General features: G+C 54.6%; 6 protein-coding genes across 6 annotated transcripts; all 6 read left to right on the plus strand.

The window, feature by feature from the left end:
• Nucleotides 1-1517: 1517 nt before the first annotated feature.
• On the plus strand, nucleotides 1518-2045 carry JKF63_03508 (uncharacterized protein; the record flags this gene model as incomplete). Its single annotated transcript, XM_067899510.1, has 1 exon — nucleotides 1518-2045. The coding sequence occupies one exon, from the start codon at nucleotides 1518-1520 to the stop codon at nucleotides 2043-2045; it is 528 nt and encodes a 175-aa protein (XP_067755749.1).
• A 1569-nt stretch (nucleotides 2046-3614) lies between these two features.
• Nucleotides 3615-6014, plus strand: JKF63_03509 (uncharacterized protein; the record flags this gene model as incomplete). The annotated part of the gene is made up of 1 exon (XM_067899511.1): nucleotides 3615-6014. One exon carries the CDS (start codon nucleotides 3615-3617, stop codon nucleotides 6012-6014), a length of 2400 nt encoding a protein of 799 aa, XP_067755750.1.
• A 1917-nt stretch (nucleotides 6015-7931) lies between these two features.
• JKF63_03510 (uncharacterized protein) lies at nucleotides 7932-8846 on the plus strand (the record flags this gene model as incomplete). Its single annotated transcript, XM_067899512.1, has 1 exon — nucleotides 7932-8846. The coding sequence occupies one exon, from the start codon at nucleotides 7932-7934 to the stop codon at nucleotides 8844-8846; it is 915 nt and encodes a 304-aa protein (XP_067755751.1).
• A 2394-nt stretch (nucleotides 8847-11240) lies between these two features.
• On the plus strand, nucleotides 11241-15611 carry JKF63_03511 (uncharacterized protein; the record flags this gene model as incomplete). The annotated part of the gene is made up of 1 exon (XM_067899513.1): nucleotides 11241-15611. One exon carries the CDS (start codon nucleotides 11241-11243, stop codon nucleotides 15609-15611), a length of 4371 nt encoding a protein of 1456 aa, XP_067755752.1.
• A 2345-nt stretch (nucleotides 15612-17956) lies between these two features.
• Nucleotides 17957-18526, plus strand: JKF63_03512 (uncharacterized protein; the record flags this gene model as incomplete). Its single annotated transcript, XM_067899514.1, has 1 exon — nucleotides 17957-18526. One exon carries the CDS (start codon nucleotides 17957-17959, stop codon nucleotides 18524-18526), a length of 570 nt encoding a protein of 189 aa, XP_067755753.1.
• A 1061-nt stretch (nucleotides 18527-19587) lies between these two features.
• On the plus strand, nucleotides 19588-20823 carry JKF63_03513 (uncharacterized protein; the record flags this gene model as incomplete). Its single annotated transcript, XM_067899515.1, has 1 exon — nucleotides 19588-20823. One exon carries the CDS (start codon nucleotides 19588-19590, stop codon nucleotides 20821-20823), a length of 1236 nt encoding a protein of 411 aa, XP_067755754.1.
• Between the last annotated feature and the right edge of the window lie 1781 nt (nucleotides 20824-22604).

A 22604-nucleotide genomic window follows, 5' to 3' on the forward strand; every position in this document is an offset into this window, starting at 1 on the left:
CACCCTTGCTTACCCCCCCCCCCCCCAACCGGATCCGAGATACACTCCTCTGTCTGATCATCTTCTTACATGGCACTTTGAATTTCCCCTATCCCCCTCCCCCCCCCTTCCAGCAGAACACCTACGGGCACAGAAGCAGCACGCGTCCTATGCTGTCTGACGGCCAAATCACATTGTTACTCGAAAAAAAAAATGAAGGGTCCCTCTCTTGCCGAGAGTCTAGCCTTCGCGTGTTGAGCTCTCACCCGACTCCCCGTGCAGCGCGTTTATATTTTCTCTGTCGCTCGTCTGGCGAGCTGGACTTACCTCTGCGACTTCCTGCGGGGGGTGGGTGGGTTGTTGCACACGTATGTACTTCACGTTCCTCTGATATATGAGGATGGTAGACACGATAACTCTTCTGGCTTCTCCCCTCGATCCCGTTTCTGTTGTTATCGGTGCCTCCCACCCCCCCCTTCTCTCTCACGGATCTCGCGTGCCTCGGCAATACGGATATGGGAACACATGGACACACTTTTCCAGAAGGAAGAAGAGGGACGTCAATGCTCTCATCGTTTTTGTTTTCCCCTTTGTCCTCTCTCTTCACTGACTGATCGGAAAGAACAACAGTGTATGTCACCGTTGGCTGCACTTACCGAAGCCCCTATTTTCGTCCCTAGTTCACCAACGCTGTATTGGTGGACTCGATTGCGTCGCACCGCTTTTCCTTCCCTATTCCCCCCCCCCTCTCTTCCCCCGACATGAGCACACAGAGAAGGCTTGAGCACACATAGGCACACTAGCGAATATTTTCGTGACTGAAGCAGTTCTCGTCCCGCCCACGTACGCGCAAACCCGCACATATTGAGGGGAGAAGTGAAGAAACAAGCACAAGACAAAGAGACGGAGGCAATTTCGCATACAGCGGAGCGTTGTTCCCCCCTTTTTTTTGTGTGCGTTGACTATTCTCTTGTATTTGTTCACCTCATCACGTTTTTTTTGCGTAGTTCTGGTGTGTGTGTGTGCGGGCTCTCGTCGCGCGTCCTGAACTGGTGCATACGGGGGCTGTGTCACGCTATCACGCGAAGTCTGTCACTCCACGTGTACCCAAAAAGCCTTTAGAAGTTTCATTTTGCAATCACCCATCAAGGTACGGAAGGCGAACCGTCATCGGACTTCATTGCCGCATAAAGAAAGAGGCACGCGAAGATCCTAGGGCAATACAATCTCAAAAACGTGCCGGCACCCTTACGAGGTCCCCCCTTTTCCCCATTGAGGCTTTAGTTCACAGATCTCTTTTTTTGTTTGTTTTTGTTTCCTAGAGGAGAATCCGTTTCACGTTTCGAGTACAAACTGCTGCGTAATCGTTATCATCGTTGTTTCACACACACACTTTCTCTTCAATCTGCCTCCCAAACTGAGCTCGTTGTTGGTTGGCTCTGTTTCTCGTGTTCCTCCATCGAATACTGCGAAGGTTTACTTTTCCGTGTACCCCCACACCTGCACGCGCGCACAGGCGGCGTCATCGAATACTGCGAATGAAAGCGAAATCGAATGCAGCGCCGTGGAAGGCGCGGAAGCGCATTTCTTTCAACGCGAACCGCAACCGGGTGCGGTTCATTTGTGTTCCCCCACGCTCGCAGAACAGTAAGTTCTGGTTTACGGAGACGCAGCGCGTTGTCAAGAAGGGGCTCAACTTCGAGGTGGAGCCTGATATAATGATCGAGGTAAACATCGAGTGCAGAATGCAAATAACGGCGTTGGCACGTAAGCCGCTTTTTCCACCAGTCAAGGCGCCAGCCGCCAACGGCAGCGCCGGCGCCAGCACCTCCTCTACCGCTTCCTCGGCAAAACGTAGCTACGTCGAGGTGGAGGAGGCGGTCCCACTCTTTTTCGCAGATTCACGGGAGCGTGACCGATGGCAGTGCATCGGATCCGTCGGTGCGGGGGAGATGTCTAAGGTTAGAGTTGTGATGCCGCCTGGCAGTTACCGCTTCCGGTGCGTCGGTGGGGATGCGGTGCAGATCTTCGCGCAGGTCTGGGATATTGAGCGCGAGTTGATTTAAGTAGGCGTTGACGGCTATGACGTTTTCAATGGCTGGCGCTGGCTGTCGAGTTTATTGTGACACAGTTGTAATGACGCATAGCGTGTGAGAGGGGAGAGAGGTGATCTCATATATATATATTTATATATTTATTTATATTTATATAACACTTACACATTTTTGTTCTCCCCTTTCCGTTGTTGCTCGAAACGTAACGTGTGTAAAAAAAAGCGCATCGTTTTTTTTTTTCCGATGGTCTCGATTCTCCATCCCCCCCCACAAAAAAGGGTTGGGGAGAGAGCAGGAAGAAGGTACTGGCAGTATAGCTGGCGGTCTCGCGCGCTTTTCTGTGCGGAGCTAGGGAGGGGTAGGGGGGAGAGAGGAAGGGAGACATCGCTTTTGACGCACCACGCAAGACTTGTCGTACCCACCCATCCTTCTTGGCTCTCCACCCTGTTCTTGTTTGATTCACACTCCCAATGAGGATGAAAATATGAAAACAACAAACTCAGCGCAAGTAAAGGATGAGCCAAACGGAGCAGGAAGGCCCTCGCACCCCCTCCACCCCCTCACACACGCGCACACTTACATCCACTTCCACAGGGACAGCGGGTGATCCCCCCCCCCCCCAAAGCCGAAGGGCACAAAAATGTCGACAGAGAGGGGTGAGAGAAGGGGGGGGGAGGCATCGTCTCAAGGGGCACGACTTGAGAGTGAGTAGATGGGGGGTCCCGTACGCATTACTCTGTGCCATGCGCCAGGGTGAAATTGAAAAACGAGAGTTTTTTTTTGTCCCCCGTGGATGCTGTCACGGTACCAGAAAAACTTTTCCTGGTTGAGTTGCCACTACGTGACTCTGTGGCGACGCGGGAGTAGGTCGCCTCTCTGGCGTCTCGGCCAGTTGGAGCAATGTCGAATAATTTTTTTTTACCAGTATTTAAGAGCAGCACCGTGCATTCCTCCTTTCTTTTTTTTTTCGTGCAAGGGCGAACATTTTCATGTGTCCCTTCCTCTCATCTCCCCACTTTCTGTTCCAACCACTTTACCCTTTCGATGTGAGTTGCACCGCTTCAAATGCACCGCGGCAGTTAAATCATTGCCTTTGACTGTTTCTGATCCCCCCCCCACCCCTCCCTTCCACACATAGATTTCCCCCGGAGCATTATCTCCGCTACCCATTTTTCTTTTCAGCTGGTTTGTTCCGAGGGGGTTTTCACTAGTGAACTTTCACTAGGTCGTTGGTCATATATATATATATATAGCACAACGGCATACACATATACACACATCTGCTGTACTGTCCTGCATTCTTTTTTCACTATCCGTCCATACAGTTCTGCGGTTCAGCCGCCCCCTCACAACCACTCCCTCACTTTTCCTACTGCACTTCCCACCCTTTTTTTTCTCCCGTGTGTGTGTGTGTGTGTCTCGCTAGAGTTACTACGTACATCTCTCTAGTACCTTCTCTCCCCCTTGTTTTCCATCATAGAACAGCGGGCTCTTTCCTTGTCTCCATCCGCAATTCCCACATATTTTCATACATACACACTCGAAAAAAAACGCATTTATTCCCCTCCCGTTCTTGCAGGAATGTCCAGCATGCCAGTGCTAGTCGTGAAGCGCAATGGCGAGCAGCAGGAGTACGATGCGGCCAAGATACGCCGCCGCTTCGAGCGGGTGATGGAGGGGCTGGACTGCGATCATCTCAATGTAGACATGCTGGTGGAAAACGTGACGCTCGGCTTGACAGAAGAGATTCGCTACGACAAGCTGGACGAACTCGTTGCACAGACAGCGGCGTACGCGGTCACGAGGCACCCCGACTACGCGCGTATGGGCGGTCGCCTGTGCACGACATCGCTGCACAAGGAGACGGAGGAGTCGCTGCTTCAGACGTTCCGAAAGCTGCACGACCATAAAACATCACACACGAATATTCCCGCTCCCATCCTCTCCGATGATGTGTGGGAGGTTGTGCAGGAGCACTACGTGGAGCTACAGAGCATGATCGACTACTCGCGCGATTTGAACTTTGATTTCTTCGGATACAAAACCCTTGAGCGCTCATACCTCCTGCGTACTGAGACTGAAAAGGGTGAGATGAAAATTGTTGAGCGCCCACAGCAGATGTACATGCGCGTTGCCCTCGGTATTCACGGTGCCGACTTGGTGAACGTGCGTTTGACGTACGATTTGATGTCAAAGGGATTTTTCACTCACGCCACTCCGACCCTCTTCAACGCCGGTACCCCGAAGCCGCAAATGAGCTCGTGTTTCTTGGTGGCATCCAAAGACGACAGCATTGAGGGTATCTACGACACGCTGAAGGAGTGTGCCCTGATCAGCAAAGCGGCCGGCGGCATCGGTCTGCATGTGCACAACATCCGAGCTGAGGGCAGCTACATCGCCGGAACCAACGGAACATCGAACGGGCTCGTGCCGATGCTACGTGTGTTCAACAACACCGCCCGCTACGTGGACCAGGGTGGCGGTAAGCGCAAGGGTGCCTTCGCCATCTACCTCGAGCCATGGCACGCTGACATCTTCGGCTTCCTGTTGTTGAAGCGCAACACGGGCAAGGATGACCAGCGCGCCCGAGACCTCTTCTACGGGCTGTGGGTCCCAGACCTGTTCATGGAACGTGTGGAGAATGAGGGGGTGTGGACGCTCATGGACCCCCAAAGGTGCCCAGGTCTCAGTGATTGCTATGGCACAAATTTCAAGAGTCTCTACGAGAAGTATGAGGCCGAGGGTCGCGGCAAGAAGACGATTCCCGCGCAGGAGTTGTGGTTTGCTATCCTGGAGTCGCAGATCGAGACGGGCGGGCCATTTATTCTATTCAAGGACGCATGTAACGCGAAATCTAACCAGAAGAACCTTGGGACAATCAAGTGCTCGAACCTGTGCACCGAGATTGTTGAGTACACGGCGCCGGGAGAGACGGCCGTGTGCAACCTTGCGTCGGTTGCACTGCCACGGTTTGTCGACGTTGAGAAGCGCGAGTTCAATCACCACCTTATGTACACAGTGGTGAAGCAGATCACGCGCAACTTGAACCGCGTGATTGACCGCAACTACTACCCGGTCCCCGCGGCGCACTACAGCAACATGCGTAACCGACCCATCGCCATTGGTGTGCAAGGCCTCGCGGACGCCTTCATTCTCATGCGGCTGCCGTTTACCTCGGAGGAGGCGCGGCGGCTGAACGCGGAAATTTTCGAGACTCTGTACTTCGCCGCTGCTGAGGCGTCGATGGAAATGGCGGAGGAGGAGGGTCCGTACAGTTCTTTCAAGGATAGCCCGACCAGCAAGGGTGTTCTACAGTTCGACATGTGGAAGGACGCGCGACCGAACAGCGGTCGCTGGGACTGGGCCACGCTCAAAAAGAAGATAGTACAGGTCGGCTTGCGCAACTCACTGCTAGTTGCACCCATGCCGACCGCCTCCACTTCCCAGATTCTTGGCAACAACGAGTGCTTCGAACCTTTCACTTCAAACATCTACGTTCGCCGTGTGCTGAGTGGCGAGTTCCCTGTGGTGAACAAGTACCTTGTCATGGACCTCATTGAGCGTGGCCTGTGGAACGAGGAGATGCGGAACGATATCATCTCCTACAACGGGTCTGTCCTCAGCATAAAGAAGATCCCGGAAGACCTCCAGGAACTTTATCGCACCGTGTGGGAGATCCCGCAGCGCAAGCTCATCGACATGGCGCGCGACCGTGGCCAGTACATTGACCAGTCTCAATCCATGAATCTTTTCCTCCAGAGCCCCACCTCTGGTCAGATAACGTCCATGCTTTTCTATTGCTGGAAATCTGGCCTGAAGACTGGTCTTTACTACCTCCGCACCAAGGCCGCAGCGGATGCGATCAAGTTCACTGTGGACCCAAAGCGTATGAAGGAAATCCAGGAGAAAGAGAGCTCGCAGCACACCGCATCCTCGCAGCGTTCCGTGAAACAAGAGGAGTGTCTAAACTGCGGGTCCTAGATGAAGGGACGACCCCCTCCCCCCCCTCCCCCCCTCCGCCGCCGCCGCCGGGGTGACTCCAGCTGCGCAAGTCCGAAGGGCATCTTGGTCCCAACGTGGATGCATATTGCTGATGCGCGTGGTGCGGTTTCGTGCACTGTTTTCCCCCTCCCGTTCGTGTTTTTTTGAGTTTCTAACAATACCATTCTTCCACATTCCCAGGGCCCTCTGGTCTATGCGATGAGTCGTATGCTTACACGACATCTCTCTACCCCCTTTTCCACGCCTGTGTGAGAGGCGGGAGGGGGGGGGAGTTGAGATGGAGAGAGGTTATCAATATGATGACGCTGTACTCAAGTCCAGGACTTCCAGCAGTAACTCTTCGCGAATGCGGCAGTTTGAAAAAAAAATATGAAGCAGTAGGCGTGTGTTTTCACATTCATGCTTCTCCCTTCCCCCCCCAATCGGCTCTGGAGAGTGCGCTGAGTGCTTCTCTTTTGTTTACTTTCTTTCTATTTGTCCTTGTTTTTTTCATCTGCTTTTAACTTGGTGTTCCTTCACGCACCGAGTGCATACACACGCATGCATGCTTGGGTACGTGCTCGACCGTGCACCTAACTGTCTCCGTGTCTACGTGCTCGTGATTCTGTGGCGAATATAGGAGAGGAGAACCGTTTTATTCGTACCGCACTGTGTGCGCTCCCAGCAAGTCCCTAGGCACCGCCGTCATCATCTCTGTCTTCGCGGTCCAGGAAGGGGACGAGGAAGGAGGAGGCGCGGGAATGGGTATGGTGCGTGCTAGTACGATCCTCTCTATTCCTTTTTCTTCTCCGCGTGCGAGAGCTCAAGATGTAAAGCAATTGAAGCATATAGAAGCTAATACACGAAAGCAAGAACTAAACTGGAAAGAGAGAAAAACGAAACAGTCAATGAAAAATATTAACATGGCCGAGAAAAAAAAAGATCAACAAAAATGGGTTTCCCCGCACTCCTACCGGCCGTCACATAGGATGCACCTGTCCACTCCTTTTTGCATGTGTCTGTGTGTGCGTCTGTGACGGGGAAGAATGGTGTGCCATGGCACACCCTCATCAGGGCCAGGGATCAGGGAGGCTACTGCTCCTTATCCGGTATGTGAGCGGCGCTGAATTCTTCAATGCCCAGCTCGCATCGTCGAGCGCAGACAGCCACTTATTTCCTCCTCTTCCCGCTGTGGCCGAGAATTCACCGTTGATGCCCTGACGTGTTCAGGTTTGCGCATGGTAAGGTTCACAGTCTTGGTCGCTTGATGCTCTACACCCACTGGGGGAAGACACGCCTGCCGTCGCGGAAACGGGAGGCCTGGTGCAGGTTATTGCTGGGGGTCCTGCCGTACGGTTGTCAGGACATGCTCATGCAGAGACTGTGCTTCACCTTTTTGTGTCCCTCTTCACTGTTGTTTTTCTGTTTTGCGTTCTCCATCCTCGTGCACTTCTTCACTCGCGCTGCTTTTCGGTTCTTCGTTTCTTTCTGCCGCGTTTTGTTTTGGTTCCTCGTTACGCACTCGAGTTGAGCCGTCTCCATCGCACTCCTTCAGGCTTATTCTAAGAGGAGGACATCGGGGCTGAGTTCATTGCACGGCGACGAGCTGTGGAGTATCACCGCCGCTCCATCGCCTCCCTCGTCTTTGCTTTGCTTTCCTTCCCAACTCATACACGATCGCGGATACCTTTGCTTACAACACTTTTTTTTTTTGGTCCCCCTTTTCCCCCCCTCCCCGCGCAACTCGACGGAGAGGATATCTGCTCAGTGATCGAAATTTGTTGCGAAGAGTGCCGGTTTTTCTGCTGCCTAGATAGCATTTTGTTTTTTTTTGTTCGTCACGTCTGTGTGACTTTTTTTTTTCTCTTCCTTCCACCTCCCTTTTTTCTGTATAGTCTCTCCTTGCCTCGGTGACCCATGAGCCGTCGGCCGCGCTCCAAGGCGGAGTCCGCTGGGAGTGAAGAAAAAACCGTCGCTGAGCTGCAGTTGGAGGTGCAGCTGCTTGAGAAGACCATTGAGGAGCGTGAGCTGTCGCTCCTGGGCCGGTTGAATCAGAGAGGCGCGGCAGGGGCCACTGGCCACGATTCCTTTGAGGGTACATCCCCCAAGGATCCTGGGGAAGAGGCGCGCCATCTTGCCAGACGCAATGCCTTCCTACGCGATGAGCTTACGCTTTTAGAGGCGATGGAGAGGCGATACGCAAGTGACCCGCATGTACGTGACAAACGGAACGAAGTGCGACTCGTGGAGATGCAGATCGCACAGGCGGAGCGCGATGTAGAGACACTGCAGGTGGTGAGGAAAAGGCGCAACAAGGGGCTTCGCGCGATTGGAGACACGGAGGAGAAGGCTCGGCGCATGCGTGGGCAACAGGAGCTGCTCACCTCGGAGCTTCGGGAGGAGGCGCGACAGCTGATGGAGGTGCTTCGGGAACTTCAAAAGAAAGACATTGAGTTACATGAGCGGTGCGCAAGGCTGAAGGATCAGGTAAAGCTTTCCGTGACTGACGCCGATGTTCGACGGCTAAAACAGGAACTAGAAGAGCAAAGGGTGGAGATTGAAAAGCTTGCCCACAAGGAGGCGATGACGCGGAAGGAACGTTCCTCGATGCTCGAGGAAGAACAGAGAGCCGTCGAAAGGCAACGTCGGGAATGTGCGCAGCTCAGCGAGGAAGTAACGCGGCTTCAAAGCGTTTTGCATCAAAAAGACTTGGAGCTCAAGAGGACTTATCAGTTACTAGTGCGCTGTGGCGTTAGGCCTGATAGGCTCATGGATGCTGCCACCAACGGGGGCGATGATGGGGTGATGGGAGAGTTGCCAGCAGCCTCCTAGAATGCGGTGGATCTTTAGCGGCCAGCACCATCGACTAGCGTCAAGGCCTGTTGTCTTACGACACAGCGCATTTGCGGGTCATCCACGCTTGCGGATCTTTGCTAGAGCACCTCGCTCCTCCCTCTCCCTTTCCCTTTCCCTTTCCCTCCCTCCCCCCACACACACAAACACACACACTCTTCACTTTTTTTTTCGTTCTTCTTTGTGGGGTAGGGACGGCAGGGAGGGGGAGCACGCACATGGCTATGGGTGCTGTGTGTGCTTTCTCTTGACGCATATTTATCTGTATGTATGTGAGTGTGTTGCTTATGTTTTAGTGGCGGTCATCTCGCTTACACCCCGTTTTCCTTACCTGAGCTCCTTTGAAAGGGCCCGCCCCCCCCCAAAAAAAAAACGAGGACAAAGAAAAGAGCGACAGCATGGCCTGGCAATCAGCCACTTCCTCTTCTTCCCCCTTTCCCACGCGAGTCTTGGTTTCAGGTGAAAGGAGGTGGAGCCGTATCGAATCCGGGATGCTGCACACTCCCCCTTTTCAATTTTTTTGTGTGGCTGTGTGTGTACATGACTTTTTTTTGGCAGGCAAGATCCCTGGGGGAGGATCGCATGATGGCACTTTGAGCGGCAAACAAAAGACCATTCATTGTCAGTACGCCTATCTACCGGAGGTTTTTTCCCCCGGCTTCGCTTCGCTTCGCTTCCTTCCCTCCCTCCCTCCCCCCCTCCGTCTCATGTGGTTTTCGACCAACTCTCAAGGTGCACCACTCTCCACTCCACTCTTCTTGCAACCTCTCTCCACATCCATCTTCTCTGCATCTCACTTCTTTTGCTCCCAATGCCCACTATACACTTTTTTTTGCCGAACAACTTACCGCGTATGCTGACCTTCGGGGCGTGCGCGTGTGCGCTTTCATACATCTTTCTCTTTTTTTTCTTGCCTCACGTCGGCATTTCTTTCACCCTCTCGCCTTTCCTCTTCCCCCCCCTTCGCGGCTCGTTTACTCATGCGCATCTGTTTTGTCTCCCCCACGAACTTCCAAATGTAATCAGCAGGTTTAAAGTAGTGCGTGTGTTATACGCATTCATACACGGAGGAGCCCTTCGCATTGTGTAGGTGTGAGCGCGAGTAGAGAGTGCGCGCACCGCTTTCCACCCGCTTTCTCCCCTCCTCCTGCACTTCTTCTATCTACCCCTTCCTTGTACTCTAGTCCCCTCCCCCCATCCCCACTTCACCCCGCAAAGCTTCGCTATTTTTCACCATCTGAGCCCTTTCGCTTTCACCTATATTTGTTCCGTGTTTGCTCACTCCCTTGATTTTTTTTGTCGTCAGGTGTCTCCACCCACGTGCACTTGACTCCTTCAGCTTGTACTTTTCGTCGTTGATTTCAAATAGTCGGCCTCCGACCCTATCAATTGTATATCAGTGGGCCCCCCCTTTTTTTTTCCCAACTTGCTTGCGTACGCGCCTGCAGCTGCTCCGTTTACGCGGGTGTGTGCGTCTCTCAGGGCTCCTCTAACGGCGCACCATCGAGTATCCCTCTTCTCACCACATACACGTCAAACGGTTTCACTGGTGCTGCGGTGCATTCACCTATACATATCCATATATATGTACCTCAACAGTTTGGTCCACCCGTTGTCGTATTCCCGACAAGGGCACACACGTACCCCCACACAAACAGACTCGCGCCCATTCGACCTCGTTTGGGGTCGTTTGCTCATTAGGCGCATACCATCACCCCGAAAAAAAACGCACCGGCAAGAACATCGCAGAAAAAAAAAAGAAGTGGAGTATCCCTTCTTTTTTTTCTCCCCTCTTCTTTTTTTTCTTCTCCCCTCTTTTTTTTTTCTTCTCCCCCTTTTCAATTCTTTTTTTTTTCTTGTGCTCCTCCTGGGAATTCCCCACCGTGTGAGATTTGCGCGCTTTTGACGATCAGTGTCGCTTGTATGGCTCTCTCTCTCTCTCTTGCCGGCTTGATTGGGTTTCCTTTTTTTTTTGGTGGGAGTTGTGTGTGTGTGTGTGTGTGTGTGTGTGTGTTTCTTTCTTGTGGCATTGCTTCATCTCCTCCCCATTCTCCTGTGTTCATCTTTTGGTGGTTCATAGCGCTGAGTTTCTCGTTTCTCTTTCTTTCGTGCCCCCCCCCTCCCCTCCCCCCACCCCGTATAACTTTGATCTCTGTCTGCTTTTATCATTTGCCACATATCATCCCTCAATTTCCTCGACACACACCTCGACGGCACAGCCAACTGTCATCCTTCACGATCTCTCGATTGTCCTCGGCTGCATTCCGCTTTCCTCTTTCTCCGTGTTTGTGTTTCCTCGTTCCCCCTTCCCTCCCCCCCCCCTCCTGCTCCCTCCCTCTCCTGCTCCCCCTCTCCCCCTCCAAAGAAGTGAGCATGTCACGATCCTATACAGAGGCGGCGGCGGATGATCACGGAGCCGTCGGCGGCACCCGATCCATCAGCGATAATAACGGAGTGTGTGCCGTACCCCAAACTCCTGCCCAACTCTCTCCCACGCTGTCGACCGACATTGACGTGTTTAGTTTTGTAGCCCCCACACCGGATGTAAGTGCTAATGATAACCAGACACTGCGTGTTTCACTGACCACAACAGCGAGCCCTACGACGGCGATCAGCGGCGGTGGACTAACGATGCGGCAGTTCTCAGGGCCGGATTCTGTGAGTCTTATCCACCGTAGACATTCGCGCAGTGGCACCAATGCAGCGGCTCTCTTCGAGGATCTACCGCTACCCATATTGACAACGCTGCCTCTCTCTGCCGTCTCAAGTGCACCCATCTCAGCCAGGACAACTGACGTTGGTGCGGAGATCTGCGCCAGCGGGTCGAATGTCGCCACCCCAGGTGCTGTGACGGCGGCCACATGCGCGAGCTCGAGCACTTCGCCAGCCGGTCGTTCTATGACCCTCCTTGAGCGCAGGAACAACCGTGAGCGCACCGCGCTGAGTTTTTCGTGTTTATCAGGCCTGAGCGTGGAGAGGCTTCAGGAAAGCACGCGGGAGACGAACCTCGTACCCAATTCTGACGAAGCCCCGATGCCCGAAACACAGGGATGGTCCAAGACGGTGGCCTCAGCGGCGCTGCTGCGGGACTACAATGTGCCATCTCTGCACGCATCGCTGTCAGGTGTGTCTCATGAATCGGATCCCGGTTCCCCTACCGACAAGTTCCACAGTCAGACACCGCAAGATTCTGGCAGCGACGAAGGCAGCAGGAGTGGCAGCCGCCACGACCCGACTTCCTCGAAGGTATCCAAAACGATCGACACCATCCCTGGTGCCATAAAGGTGGTTGGCTACAACATCCTAGCCAGCCGGTTAGCTTCGACGGACTTGTATCCCACCTGTCCACCCTCAGTTCTGAGTGAAGACTATCGAGTAGGCCTCATCAAGGAGGAGCTCCGCCGTGTAGACCCGGACATTCTGCTCTTGGAGGAGATCAGCGTGGGTGTCCACGAGCGCACACTCGGACCGTACTTGAGATCGACGCTCGGGATGGAGGGGCATCACGTTGTCATTACCGACAGCGAGGGCAATCCCCAGTGCGCTTCGCCGACGCCACACTCCGAGGCGCCAGCCGCGGTCTCCGCGAGTCGTGCGATCTCTTCTGGGACTCTCTGCGGGGCAGGAGAAATGTGGAACTCAGCAAATGCCACGGCCACGCTAACTTCTGCACCCTCATCCAGGGAAACCTCTGCTCGGCGTGCCATCACATGCGATCTCGTGAAGAGCGTCGCATGCGTAGGAAGGTGCAACTTTGTGTCTCATCTGCCGAAGCTTCACGAGCCGACCTTGAACCGCTTTTTGTGTCGCTGCGACAGCAGCGTTGAGACGTCTCGCTCTCCCGCCTGTTTCTGTGACGCATCGTCCACTCGGCAGAGGCGCGAAGAGGTGTCGCAGCAGCTTCAGTATCCGAGGCAGCCCAGCACACCACTACAGGGGACGTCGTCGTCCGTGCGCGGGAGCCTGCAAATGAAGCCCGAAAAAATGACGATCGAAGACGGAGCTCATCGTAGTTCTAGTGCAAAGGAGTGCGCTTCAGTTACGGAAGCCCGGGAAAGTCAGCAGTCCACTTTGAGGAAGCAGTGGCCAGCAATGCCCCCGGTGACTGCAGGGTCTCAAGGGCCCTCGGCAACACCTCGCGCGGAGAGGGCGGTTGAGGAGGTCGTCGCTCACCGGCGCTTGGAGATGGACGGAGTGAGTATCTTTTACAAGGCGTCACGGTTTCGTGTGCTGGAAGTGATCCCGGTGCACTTCAACCGTCTCGCTGCGGCGGAGAGGCGACTCAGCCGCTACGAGCACAAAAAGCTTCAGGTGAATTCGCACAACGTGTCTCTTGTCGTTGTGTTACAAGACATGCAGGTGGTTGGTGTGTCTCGCATCTACGTTGTGGCCGCTGTGCATTTGATCTGGCAGCGTATTAAGGCACAATTGTGGCAGGCTCATCAAATTCTCCGCGTCATGGAGGCTCTAAAACACAAGTACTCGAAGGGCTTCGTGGACTGGGTTTACCCGTCTGGGCAAGGATCTAAGGAGCACGATGCCGCGGTCACACGGCCACCGAGTACAATCGACGCTCCGCTAACGCGAGATAGAGCACGGTGGCATCTACAGGATGATATGGCGCACCCTTCAACAGGATCAAGCTCTCTGCCGCCGCTGCAACCGTGCACGCCACCCGCACGGCGGCCAACTGTGGTACCCTCCCGTGCAACTACTGACGCCTCCGACTCGGCAGATGGCAGCGGTAGCAGCTTGCTTAATGTCAACATCCCCGATGGCATCCCTGTCCAATGCGCTGATATGTCCTCCAGCCCTGGCTTTTCGCCTACAGCAGCTGTCACATGCGTTATTGGCGGCGACTTTAACTCAGAGCGTAGCGGGCCGGTAATGGAGTATTTGTGCACCGGAAGAATCCCAGGCGAGGCGGATGTGATGGAGTACTGGCGATCGCTTAAATCAAAGTCGCCAGTGCAGCTCGATCACACAGAAGAGCGGAGAACGGATAGGACAAACGAAGCAGGTCCGGCAAATGTGTTATCCCCCACACCCCTGCCCCCAACGGTTCCACCGCCAAAGGTGTCTGGTGTGACTAGTGCCACAGTGCAGGAGCTGAACAGCACCTCTCTGTCCAGCTCTGTGCGCTCCTCTTTGTATTCGATGGACTCCCCCTATCAGAGGCGTCGCCGCGCGACCCGCTTCGAACCCACTGGCGCCGAGGACACCGCTGGTTGTGCCGCAACAGTTGACTCGGGGACCGGCGAAGAGCCCTGCCCTCTTCACCCATACACGCCTCTCCGCAAGCGGCCCTTGAATCTTTACCCTGGCCGCGTCTCTGACAGTGTGTCGTTCTCGTCCCATGAGGAAGTCAATCCACGAATAGGCCGGCGCGACACCTCGGTGATTGCCACCGTGGTTGTCCCACCGTCTTCTCAAATGCCTGGTGGGCCCATCAGTCCACAAACGGCCGCTGAGACGTTCCACTTCAACCGCCGACCCTCTTCCTCGTCCTCCTCGCCGGCTTCCAGTCACCTCCCTGGCATCCCAAACCGCAGCGGCAGTGTTGGCTGTGGTGGCGGCAGTAGCTTCCCAAGAGTCGCCAAGACGCCGCCGCAGAGCGTGCCGAGTGCTCCGTCGTGGAACTACGCTCGCCGTGGCGGCCCGGTCACTAGGTTACTGCTGCCGGTATCTTTGCTATCGATGAGCAAAGCCACTGCCACAGTGGCCTCCACCGTTTCTCCCCCAAACTACCTCCCCTTCTCACAGCGACGCAGCTCGCTGGATGCGTTCAACAGTGTCGAAAGTAGTGCGCTGCACCACTCCGGCAGTCACAGTGTCAGTGAGCTCGAGAGCGTGCTGAGCACTGCGCCTGCCACAAGCTGCCCGATGCGACTCGTATTGAACACTCGCCGCGATACACCCATTTTGGAGTTTGGCGAGCCTGGCTGGGAGAGCGGGAATACTCATGGCCGGGCTGCCATCCCGGGACAGGCAGCTTACGGTATGTTCCCGCTGCAGCCGGGCCCCACTCAGGATCCCATGGTAGAGAAGAGGGATGGGGACGGAGCAGCGGACAAAGAAGGGGTGAGCGCCACGTTGCGACATCGCGTCCAGGCGCAGGCGAGCCCCGCAGATGCAGACGCCGTCGGCGGCGGTAGCGGCGGGTCACTTGGTTCGAATGTGGGATCGCTGATGAGTGAACACTCGTCGTGCTTCCACAGAGACCTGGTAGCACCGGCGTCTCCGCGATCGCACCGGAAGCGGCGTCTCGCTGGTCCCGCAGTGAACGCAGAGGTATCAAGTTCTACTTCGCCCCAAGCGGTGCGCCATGTTGCATCCTCAGCTCTCCAGCAGCCGCTGTCAGAACTAGGCGACGACGTCTCATCCTCGATTTTGTCGACTCCGTTGCAGCGGGAGTCTTTCTCGCGCCTACCTAAACTCAACTCCAAGAGCTCCTACACGTCACCCAGATCATCGCTCCCTCTTATTGACGAGGTGGTGCACTCGATTCGCCTGAGTGATGCCTATGCTCCGTATTGCTACCGTCATCCTTCGCGCGTCTCGGCGATGAACCCGTCTACCAATATGGAGGGCAAGGTGCTCGACCACATACTGTACGAGGATGAACACGTCGTGTGTGGCGGGGTGCTGCGGCTTGGAGAGCGACAGGAGCTACCAAACGCAAGGGTTCCGAGCGATCACTACATGATCGGGAGTGTGCTTATCCCAATCCAGGAACTTCACTAGACCTGAAGCGTGCCATCTCGGAGGATGGAACAACAGCAACAGGATAGCAGGCTAGGCACACTGAGGAAAAAAAAGAGGGGGGGTAGAGTGTGTATTCGTAGGCCTATCCATTTGCTTGCGCAACACGGGGCATAAAAGCCTTCTCCCCTCTGCGTCTGTGTATGGCGCGCCTACTTCCTCTCCACAGGCTTTCTGGTTTCCCTTCCCCCCCCTCTCTTGTAAAGGGGTTATTCCCGTGCTCAGGCACACAGACGACTCCACAGAGAAGCCCTCCCCCTCCCCCCCTCCCCCCACCCCTCCCTGTGCCCTTCAAATGTAAAGCAGTTCGCTGAAAGCTTCACTAAAGAGGCTCCTGTGCACAGACATAGGGGGGTGTCTGCACAGACACGAAGCATCCGCCCTGTCACACAGAGGCGTGTGGGAAAAGGCAGAACATGCATAATCTAGTCATATATATATATATATGTATATATTAATTAGTTTTTCGAGCTGACATAGGGCCATGATGGATGGGTAAAGAAGCAGAGAGGAGGAGGAGATAATAAGGAGACTGTGTCGAGGTACCAGGTTCGTGTGTGTGTTTGTGTTTATTCTGAGCGGGGGGGGGCGGGCGGGCGGGAAGGGAGGGCAAGAACTGGCTGATTCCGGAAGGTGTTCTGCTCGGATCTGATGTTTTTGCTGCGTTTTGGTGCTCTTTGAAATCGATCTTTGGGCTTGGCTCTTTTTTTTTCTTCATCTTCTGCCCCTATGACCTCTTTTCCCCTTCTCCCGTCTCATCCATCGCACCACACCACTCCCGACTAAGCGTGCGTTTACGTACGTCCACGTCTTTCTCTCGGTTTCCCTCCCCCCCCTCCCCCCACACACACACCTATCTTCAAACATTTGTTTGATGTTCGAGCAGGTGTATGTTTGTGGCTCTGTGAAACATGCACCTCTTACAATGACTAATGGTGCTCGGCTCTTTCTTCGCCCTCCTTTGCTTTTTTTTTCTGAGGAGGGATCGTTCGTTTGTTTGTTAGTTTTTCCCCTTCGTCGTCTTTGCTGTGAATTCTGCATTTGTTGTCTTGTGTGTATTACTGTGCTCACGGAGGTGGTGATTAGAAGGGTGATGAGGGAAGTGGAGAGGGTGTGGGTGGGAACGCAACGCCGGCTACGTACCCTGTGCATCTACCCTCTTGATTGGCAGTGGAAGGGGGAGATGAGGGTAGGAGTAGGTGCCCCCCCCTCCCTCCCTCCCACCGGTCGTTTCTTCCACTTCCAGCGCAATTAGTACTTGTCCGCTTTCTCCCCATCTGGACATTGATCACCACCTCCTCGTGTTTGTTTAAAAACTCGTCACCATTGTTCAGTCTAGCCAGAATTGTTTTCTCGCATTTTCCAGACGGCAAACACGTTAACGGGAGGGAGCAGACCTTCCCCTCCCCCCCCTGCCCGCCCCCGACACACGTGTGCGCCTCGTGCAGCACAAGGAGAGCCGTGTAAATGAAAATGTGTAATCAACATAGATGGCTTGTATTGATAATGTATGTAGTACTGCACTGCTGTCTTTCTGACGCTTCTGCAGTCATTTTCAGAATACCCTTCTTGTGATTCGATTCTTCTCCCCCCTTCCCTCCCCTCCCGTTGTTCATCTACTGACACTCTTTGTGGGGTGCGGTTATCGCTGTGAAGCCTAGTTACTACGCATCTGTGTTTGTTTACTACGCTCTCCTCGCTTTTCCTGTGGTGTGTCATCCCTCCCCCCCCACCACCACCACCACCACAATGTACATTTTTTACAATGTTCAACTTTGTGATGGCTGATGTATTCAATCCGTTCTCTCTCTCTCCCTTTTTCGCCTGCTTCGATACATGAAGTGTGTGAGTGTGCGCGCACGCCTCACCCTTTATGAAAACAAGCATTGTAGGAGAAAATAGGGAGGGGAGGGGGGGGGTGGCGAACACGCGCAACATGATATGCGATACAACGCGATATGTACCTGTGCCGGCGCGGGTGCTGCGTTTCACATTGACACACACACACACACACACGCACACAGTGTGTGTACCTCTTCTGTGCCATTCGGTGCTTTTTGCCGCCGCCCGTCTTTATTGTTGTGCGCGCTTCTCCGCCAACTATCGCTTCCCGCTTCTTCACCCTACGCTTCCTCTGTCGCTTTACAGGCAGATGACGGTGCAACACCCGCTTCTTGAAGTGCTTCTATGCTTGCCAGTTTTCTACTTCGTCTCCCTCCCTTTCTCTCTCCACATTTCTCACGGCCTGAATCTGCTTGATTTCACCACAAAAAAACTCCCCTCCCCTCTCCCCTCCCCCCCCAAAAAAGAGTGCATCAACAACCATAATGTTTTCGGGTAGCGCGGCGCTGTATGCGCGCGCGCTGACGGACCGAAAATCTCCGCAGCTCTGGGGCGCGCCTGGTGCGCCGATTATTCGGATGCGCGGGCACCACGTAGCATGGAAGTTCCAGTCTTATGACATCTTTGTCGAGCACACGCACCGGCGTCGGAACTCCGACATCCGCCTTCTGCACTATCTTGGCAAGCACTGCCCCCACCCACAGAAATCGCTCTGGTCGCCCGATACACCGGTCACCCAGGATCGTCACTTGTTTATGCTCACAACTGTAGATGTGGACGCATTCAAATACTGGTTTGGTGTTAAGCGATGCCGCCTCTCTGTAGGCCCGTGGAACATACTTGCCAAGTCGGGACTACTGCCGCCCTCTTACAAGCAAAACTCGAAGATCATGCCGAAGCCGATCTTTGACAAGGAGCACTTGATGAGATACTACCTGGCCAACCGTAAAGACCAGCGGCAGATCGAGAGGGAGGACTACTTGAACTACAAAAATAGTATGGTGAAGTTACCGGAGGAGCGCGCGGCAGAACGACCAGTGGCACCGTTTTTATAGGAGATGTATCTGGTCGATCTACCCCCCTCCCCGATGGGAGGAGGAGAAACCGATGACAGCGACTGCGCAGCATCCCGTTACATGGTGTAGGGGACGTTGGCGAAGAGGCTTGACGTAATGAGATGCACAGGGAGCCAGATGGTGCCACCGCGTCGCACTGACTCCCTCATCTCGCGTGCCTTCCCTCTCTTTGGCACTCTCTCTCTCTGGCCTCTCTTTTTTCCCTGTCTCTTGATGGCTCGCTTCTCTGAGCCGCATCGTGTGTCTGCAGCGTATGTGTGTTGTTCTTACGGAGTGTCAGGGAAGGCGATGCGCGCCCGTATGGCGTTTGTACGTACCTGTGTATGCGTGAGTATGCGAATGTGTGTACGTGAGAGTGAGTGGCTGACTAACCCCGGTTCTATCGTAGGTACCCTACACAGAGACAAATGGACACATGCGTACACACACACACACACACACACAATAGTGAAAAAAAAAACAGATGAGCCGTACCAATCTACAGCCCAGGGGCTCACCCGAGAGGCTCTGCTTCTCGGCGCCCGCATCGACTAACAGTGGCGCTGACAGCATAGCACCATGTATGTGCCCACCACGCTAGAGAAAGAAAAGGCAGCAATGCGTATGCCCCCCCCCTTCGCTTGGCTCATCAATGAAGTTACTGCTCATTCGGATCTCTCTCCTGCACCCCGCACCTCCTTATTTGCCTACCCTTTCTTATATGTTTATATTTGGACATGTTGGCCCATCTTTGCGTGTGCGTCTCCATATCGGCTGTTCTTGGCATTGCTGAAGGGACCCCAGCCCATCGCCCCCCTTTTTTTCTCTGTTGGCACAACCACGAGCGGAGAGGCATTCTCACAAATTCCTTTGGTAGCTGTTTCGTGTTGCCTTTGGCTTTAACGCGGCACCGTCGACACCACCTCCTTCATCCTGCGCATCCGTGTACCCCTCTGCCTATTGTCACCACCGGCGCGGCTCATTCTGTTGGCGTTCCCCCCTTTTCCCCTTTCTCTCTCACACTCACACCTGCAAAGACCAACGCACACAGGAGTGGAATAATGGAGTCTCCAATCAACCCAGCGTTATGGCAAGTGCTGTTTAACACGGCTCTCGGCACCCTGTCGGTCGCCACCCTGTACTCTGTCTATCATCAGAAGTACGACATGGAGTCGGCTCAGCGGGCGGCGTTCCTAGAGCTGCGCAAGGCGGCCTCCGAGGAGGCCCGTGTGGAGAAGCTCACCGAGTTGCTGGCGGTGTGCAAGCCGGAGGTTGCTCGCCAGCAGCCCTCTGCTCGCATGAGCGCGCTCAAGTACGGCGCACCGATCGTGTCGATGGCGAAGCTGGAAAAGGATGGATCAAATGTGGAGAGTGTGCGTATGTCTGTCAAGGCCATCATGCTCATCTACGGCCCCTCTGCCGAGGGTCGGCAGAAGCTGAACAGCCTCGGCGGTTACAGGGTGCTACTGGCCACTCTGAGCGAGGCGCAGAGGCAGGGGGAGGAGAGCTTGATGGAGGATGTGGCTCAGGCGCTCAATGTGCTGACAGAAGTGGACGACTCCGAAGTAATCCTCGACGCGGATGTGCCTGAGGGCAGTGAGGGTGCTGCCACGCTGGCCCGCTTACCGGCCACCGTGAAGATGCTGCGCATCCTCGACCCGGAAGGCTCTGTCACGTTTCTCGCCTCTCTGACAGGCATCTTTGCAAATATTTGCACTCTGGCGGAGGGTGCGGCCAACGTCGGCGTCGGCATAGACGGGCACAGCGGCATGTCTTTTTTCATGCAGCTGCTTGATCACACCAACCGCCGCGTCGTGGCAAACGCTATCTCGGTCGTGCGCTTCCTTGCTCGGGCGCACATCGGCCAGGAGGAGCTGGTCGAGGAGGAAAACATGGTGCGACTGGCGGACAACCTGCGGGTTACTGCCGAGCCGGTGGTCGTGAACTCTATTTTGACAGTAATCCTCGTAATGGCTGGCAGCAAAAAGTACGGCGAAGCCTTCTTTTCCGGAATCGCCTCTAGCACGATTCCCACCACCCTTTTCGAGTTGTGGGTGCGCTCCCCTGAGAAGCCACTGCGCAGTCGTGCCGAGGTGCTCTCACGGTTGCTGCTGCGCATCCCGCAGACAGCGCCTGTCGTCGCTGCTCTGTTTGAACGCTTCCGCTCGCAGCTGGAGGAGCGCCGCCGACGGGATGAGGAGGAGTATAGGCAGCAGATGCAGCAGATGCAACAAAACCAGATGATGCAGCGAATGATGCTGGAGCAGATGGGAATGGACCCCTCTATGATGGGATAGGCTTGTCATGGGCTGAAGGGATACCCCGCATCGACAATCAAGTCCCGGCGAAGTGAGCCGATAACTACTCGATTTGATTGTGTTCTTCTCAAGGATTGTCTCACAGCGCGTCACTGCGAGGAGGAGGGGGGGGCTGATGCGTTAAGGTTTGCGTTCACGACTGCGTCGAAGGTGCGTCATGCCGTGTGCCCTTTACTGTGACTGCCTCATATTATTGATTTTTTTCCCCTTTTTCGAGGATCGTGCGTCTGCATCAGGCAGCTCACCCCCCCCCTCCTCCGCGATTTGGTCTTTGTGCACGGTGCGTGTGTAAGGGCTAGTGGGGAGGGGAGGGCAGATTTTTGAGCAGGGGCTGGACCAGCGTCTTTCTTGGATAGTGATGCAGCCGATCACCTGGTGAGCTGCTCGGGTAGGCTGTGTGTGTGTGTGTGTATGTTTACGTGTGTGCCACACACTGAGGGCTTGCCTGTTGCGCGGAGGTGATGGGATCATACAAATGGTGGTACCCATGGCCTTCATGGGTTTGTTGTTTTAAAAAAATATTAAAAAAGATTGGAGGTCCCTGTATCATTCACCTACAAACCTGCCGGTATTCATGCAATCGAGCGCAGTCGGAAGAGAAAAATCGTTGAAGAGAACAGTGTCAAGAGTGCAGCGGTGAACGTCGTTTGGGAGGGGGGGGGCGAGAGCCGTCGTTGCTGGTTCAAAGAGGGGGGAGGTCGTAGAGAGAGGAAAATAGACCACCGCCATGACCTTGAGAGGAGGGGGGGGGGAGGGGAGGGGAGGGGATATGTGATCAAAGACGCCAAGTAAGACGCGTGCCGGTTTGACTTGTCGCCTCCTCGCCCTCGGAATTCTCAGCGGTTGATTTGTTTTTTGTTCTCACTTCTGCCCCCCCCCCCCCCCTTCCCGATTGCCCTCATCGGTTTCGGAGGACTAGAACGAGCTAGGTTCCCCGCATCGCTTTCATTCTCTCTGCGTTACCCTCTGTATCTGTGTCACTGTGTGTATCTCTGCTGTGCTGTGCTGGTTTGTGCGGTAAGCACCCCTCCCTTCCTTGTCCTCCTCCTTTTTTTTTGTTTCTCTTTTGACCTTCACCTCGTGTCTCCTTTTTTTCCCTCTCGTTTTTTTTTGATATTGCGACACACTACAGAAGAGGGGGGGGGGCGGGGGGAGTCGTAACGGTGTGAATTTCAAGGGGGAAACTAAAAAAAACAGGAAGACGGTCGATGCAACCTCGACGAGATAATCTGTTGGAACATCCAACGGATAGGGGGATGGCATCCGCAGGTTGTGTTCACGTGAATCGTGGGTGTGTACGTTAATGTGGAATAAGGCTGCACTCGTGCGGTTTATGCGATGATCGTTGGAGGTTTTTCATCTTTCTCACGAAAGTACTCCCGTCCCCCTCCCACATGCTTTTTTGTTTTCCGAGAAGGCGTCGTCGTCTGCCCACCAGAAGCGAAGGAACGGGGAGTGTCGGAGGGGTACGCGTGAAGCGTGTGCACATTCCGTTCCCTCTCGGCCCCTTACAGCTTTGCTGCCCTCATTGGCCCCACTCTCCGTTTCCTCACAGTCGGTCGGCGGGGAAAAAAGTGTCGTCGGCCTCCTTTCTGGTCTTCAGGGTTTGAGCTCATCTCATCACACCCCTTCATCTTACTCCCCCTTTCTCTCTTCATTTTCCCCTCTTCCTATGCGTTATTATCCCTCCACACACACACACACGCCCATTCATGTCTGACGCCGCTGCTGCATTTCTGGCTAGGGTCTTTCCCTGGGCT

This window comes from Porcisia hertigi, chromosome 28 (assembly GCF_017918235.1).
Source record: "Porcisia hertigi strain C119 chromosome 28, whole genome shotgun sequence".
Lineage (NCBI taxonomy): Eukaryota > Euglenozoa > Kinetoplastea > Trypanosomatida > Trypanosomatidae > Porcisia > Porcisia hertigi.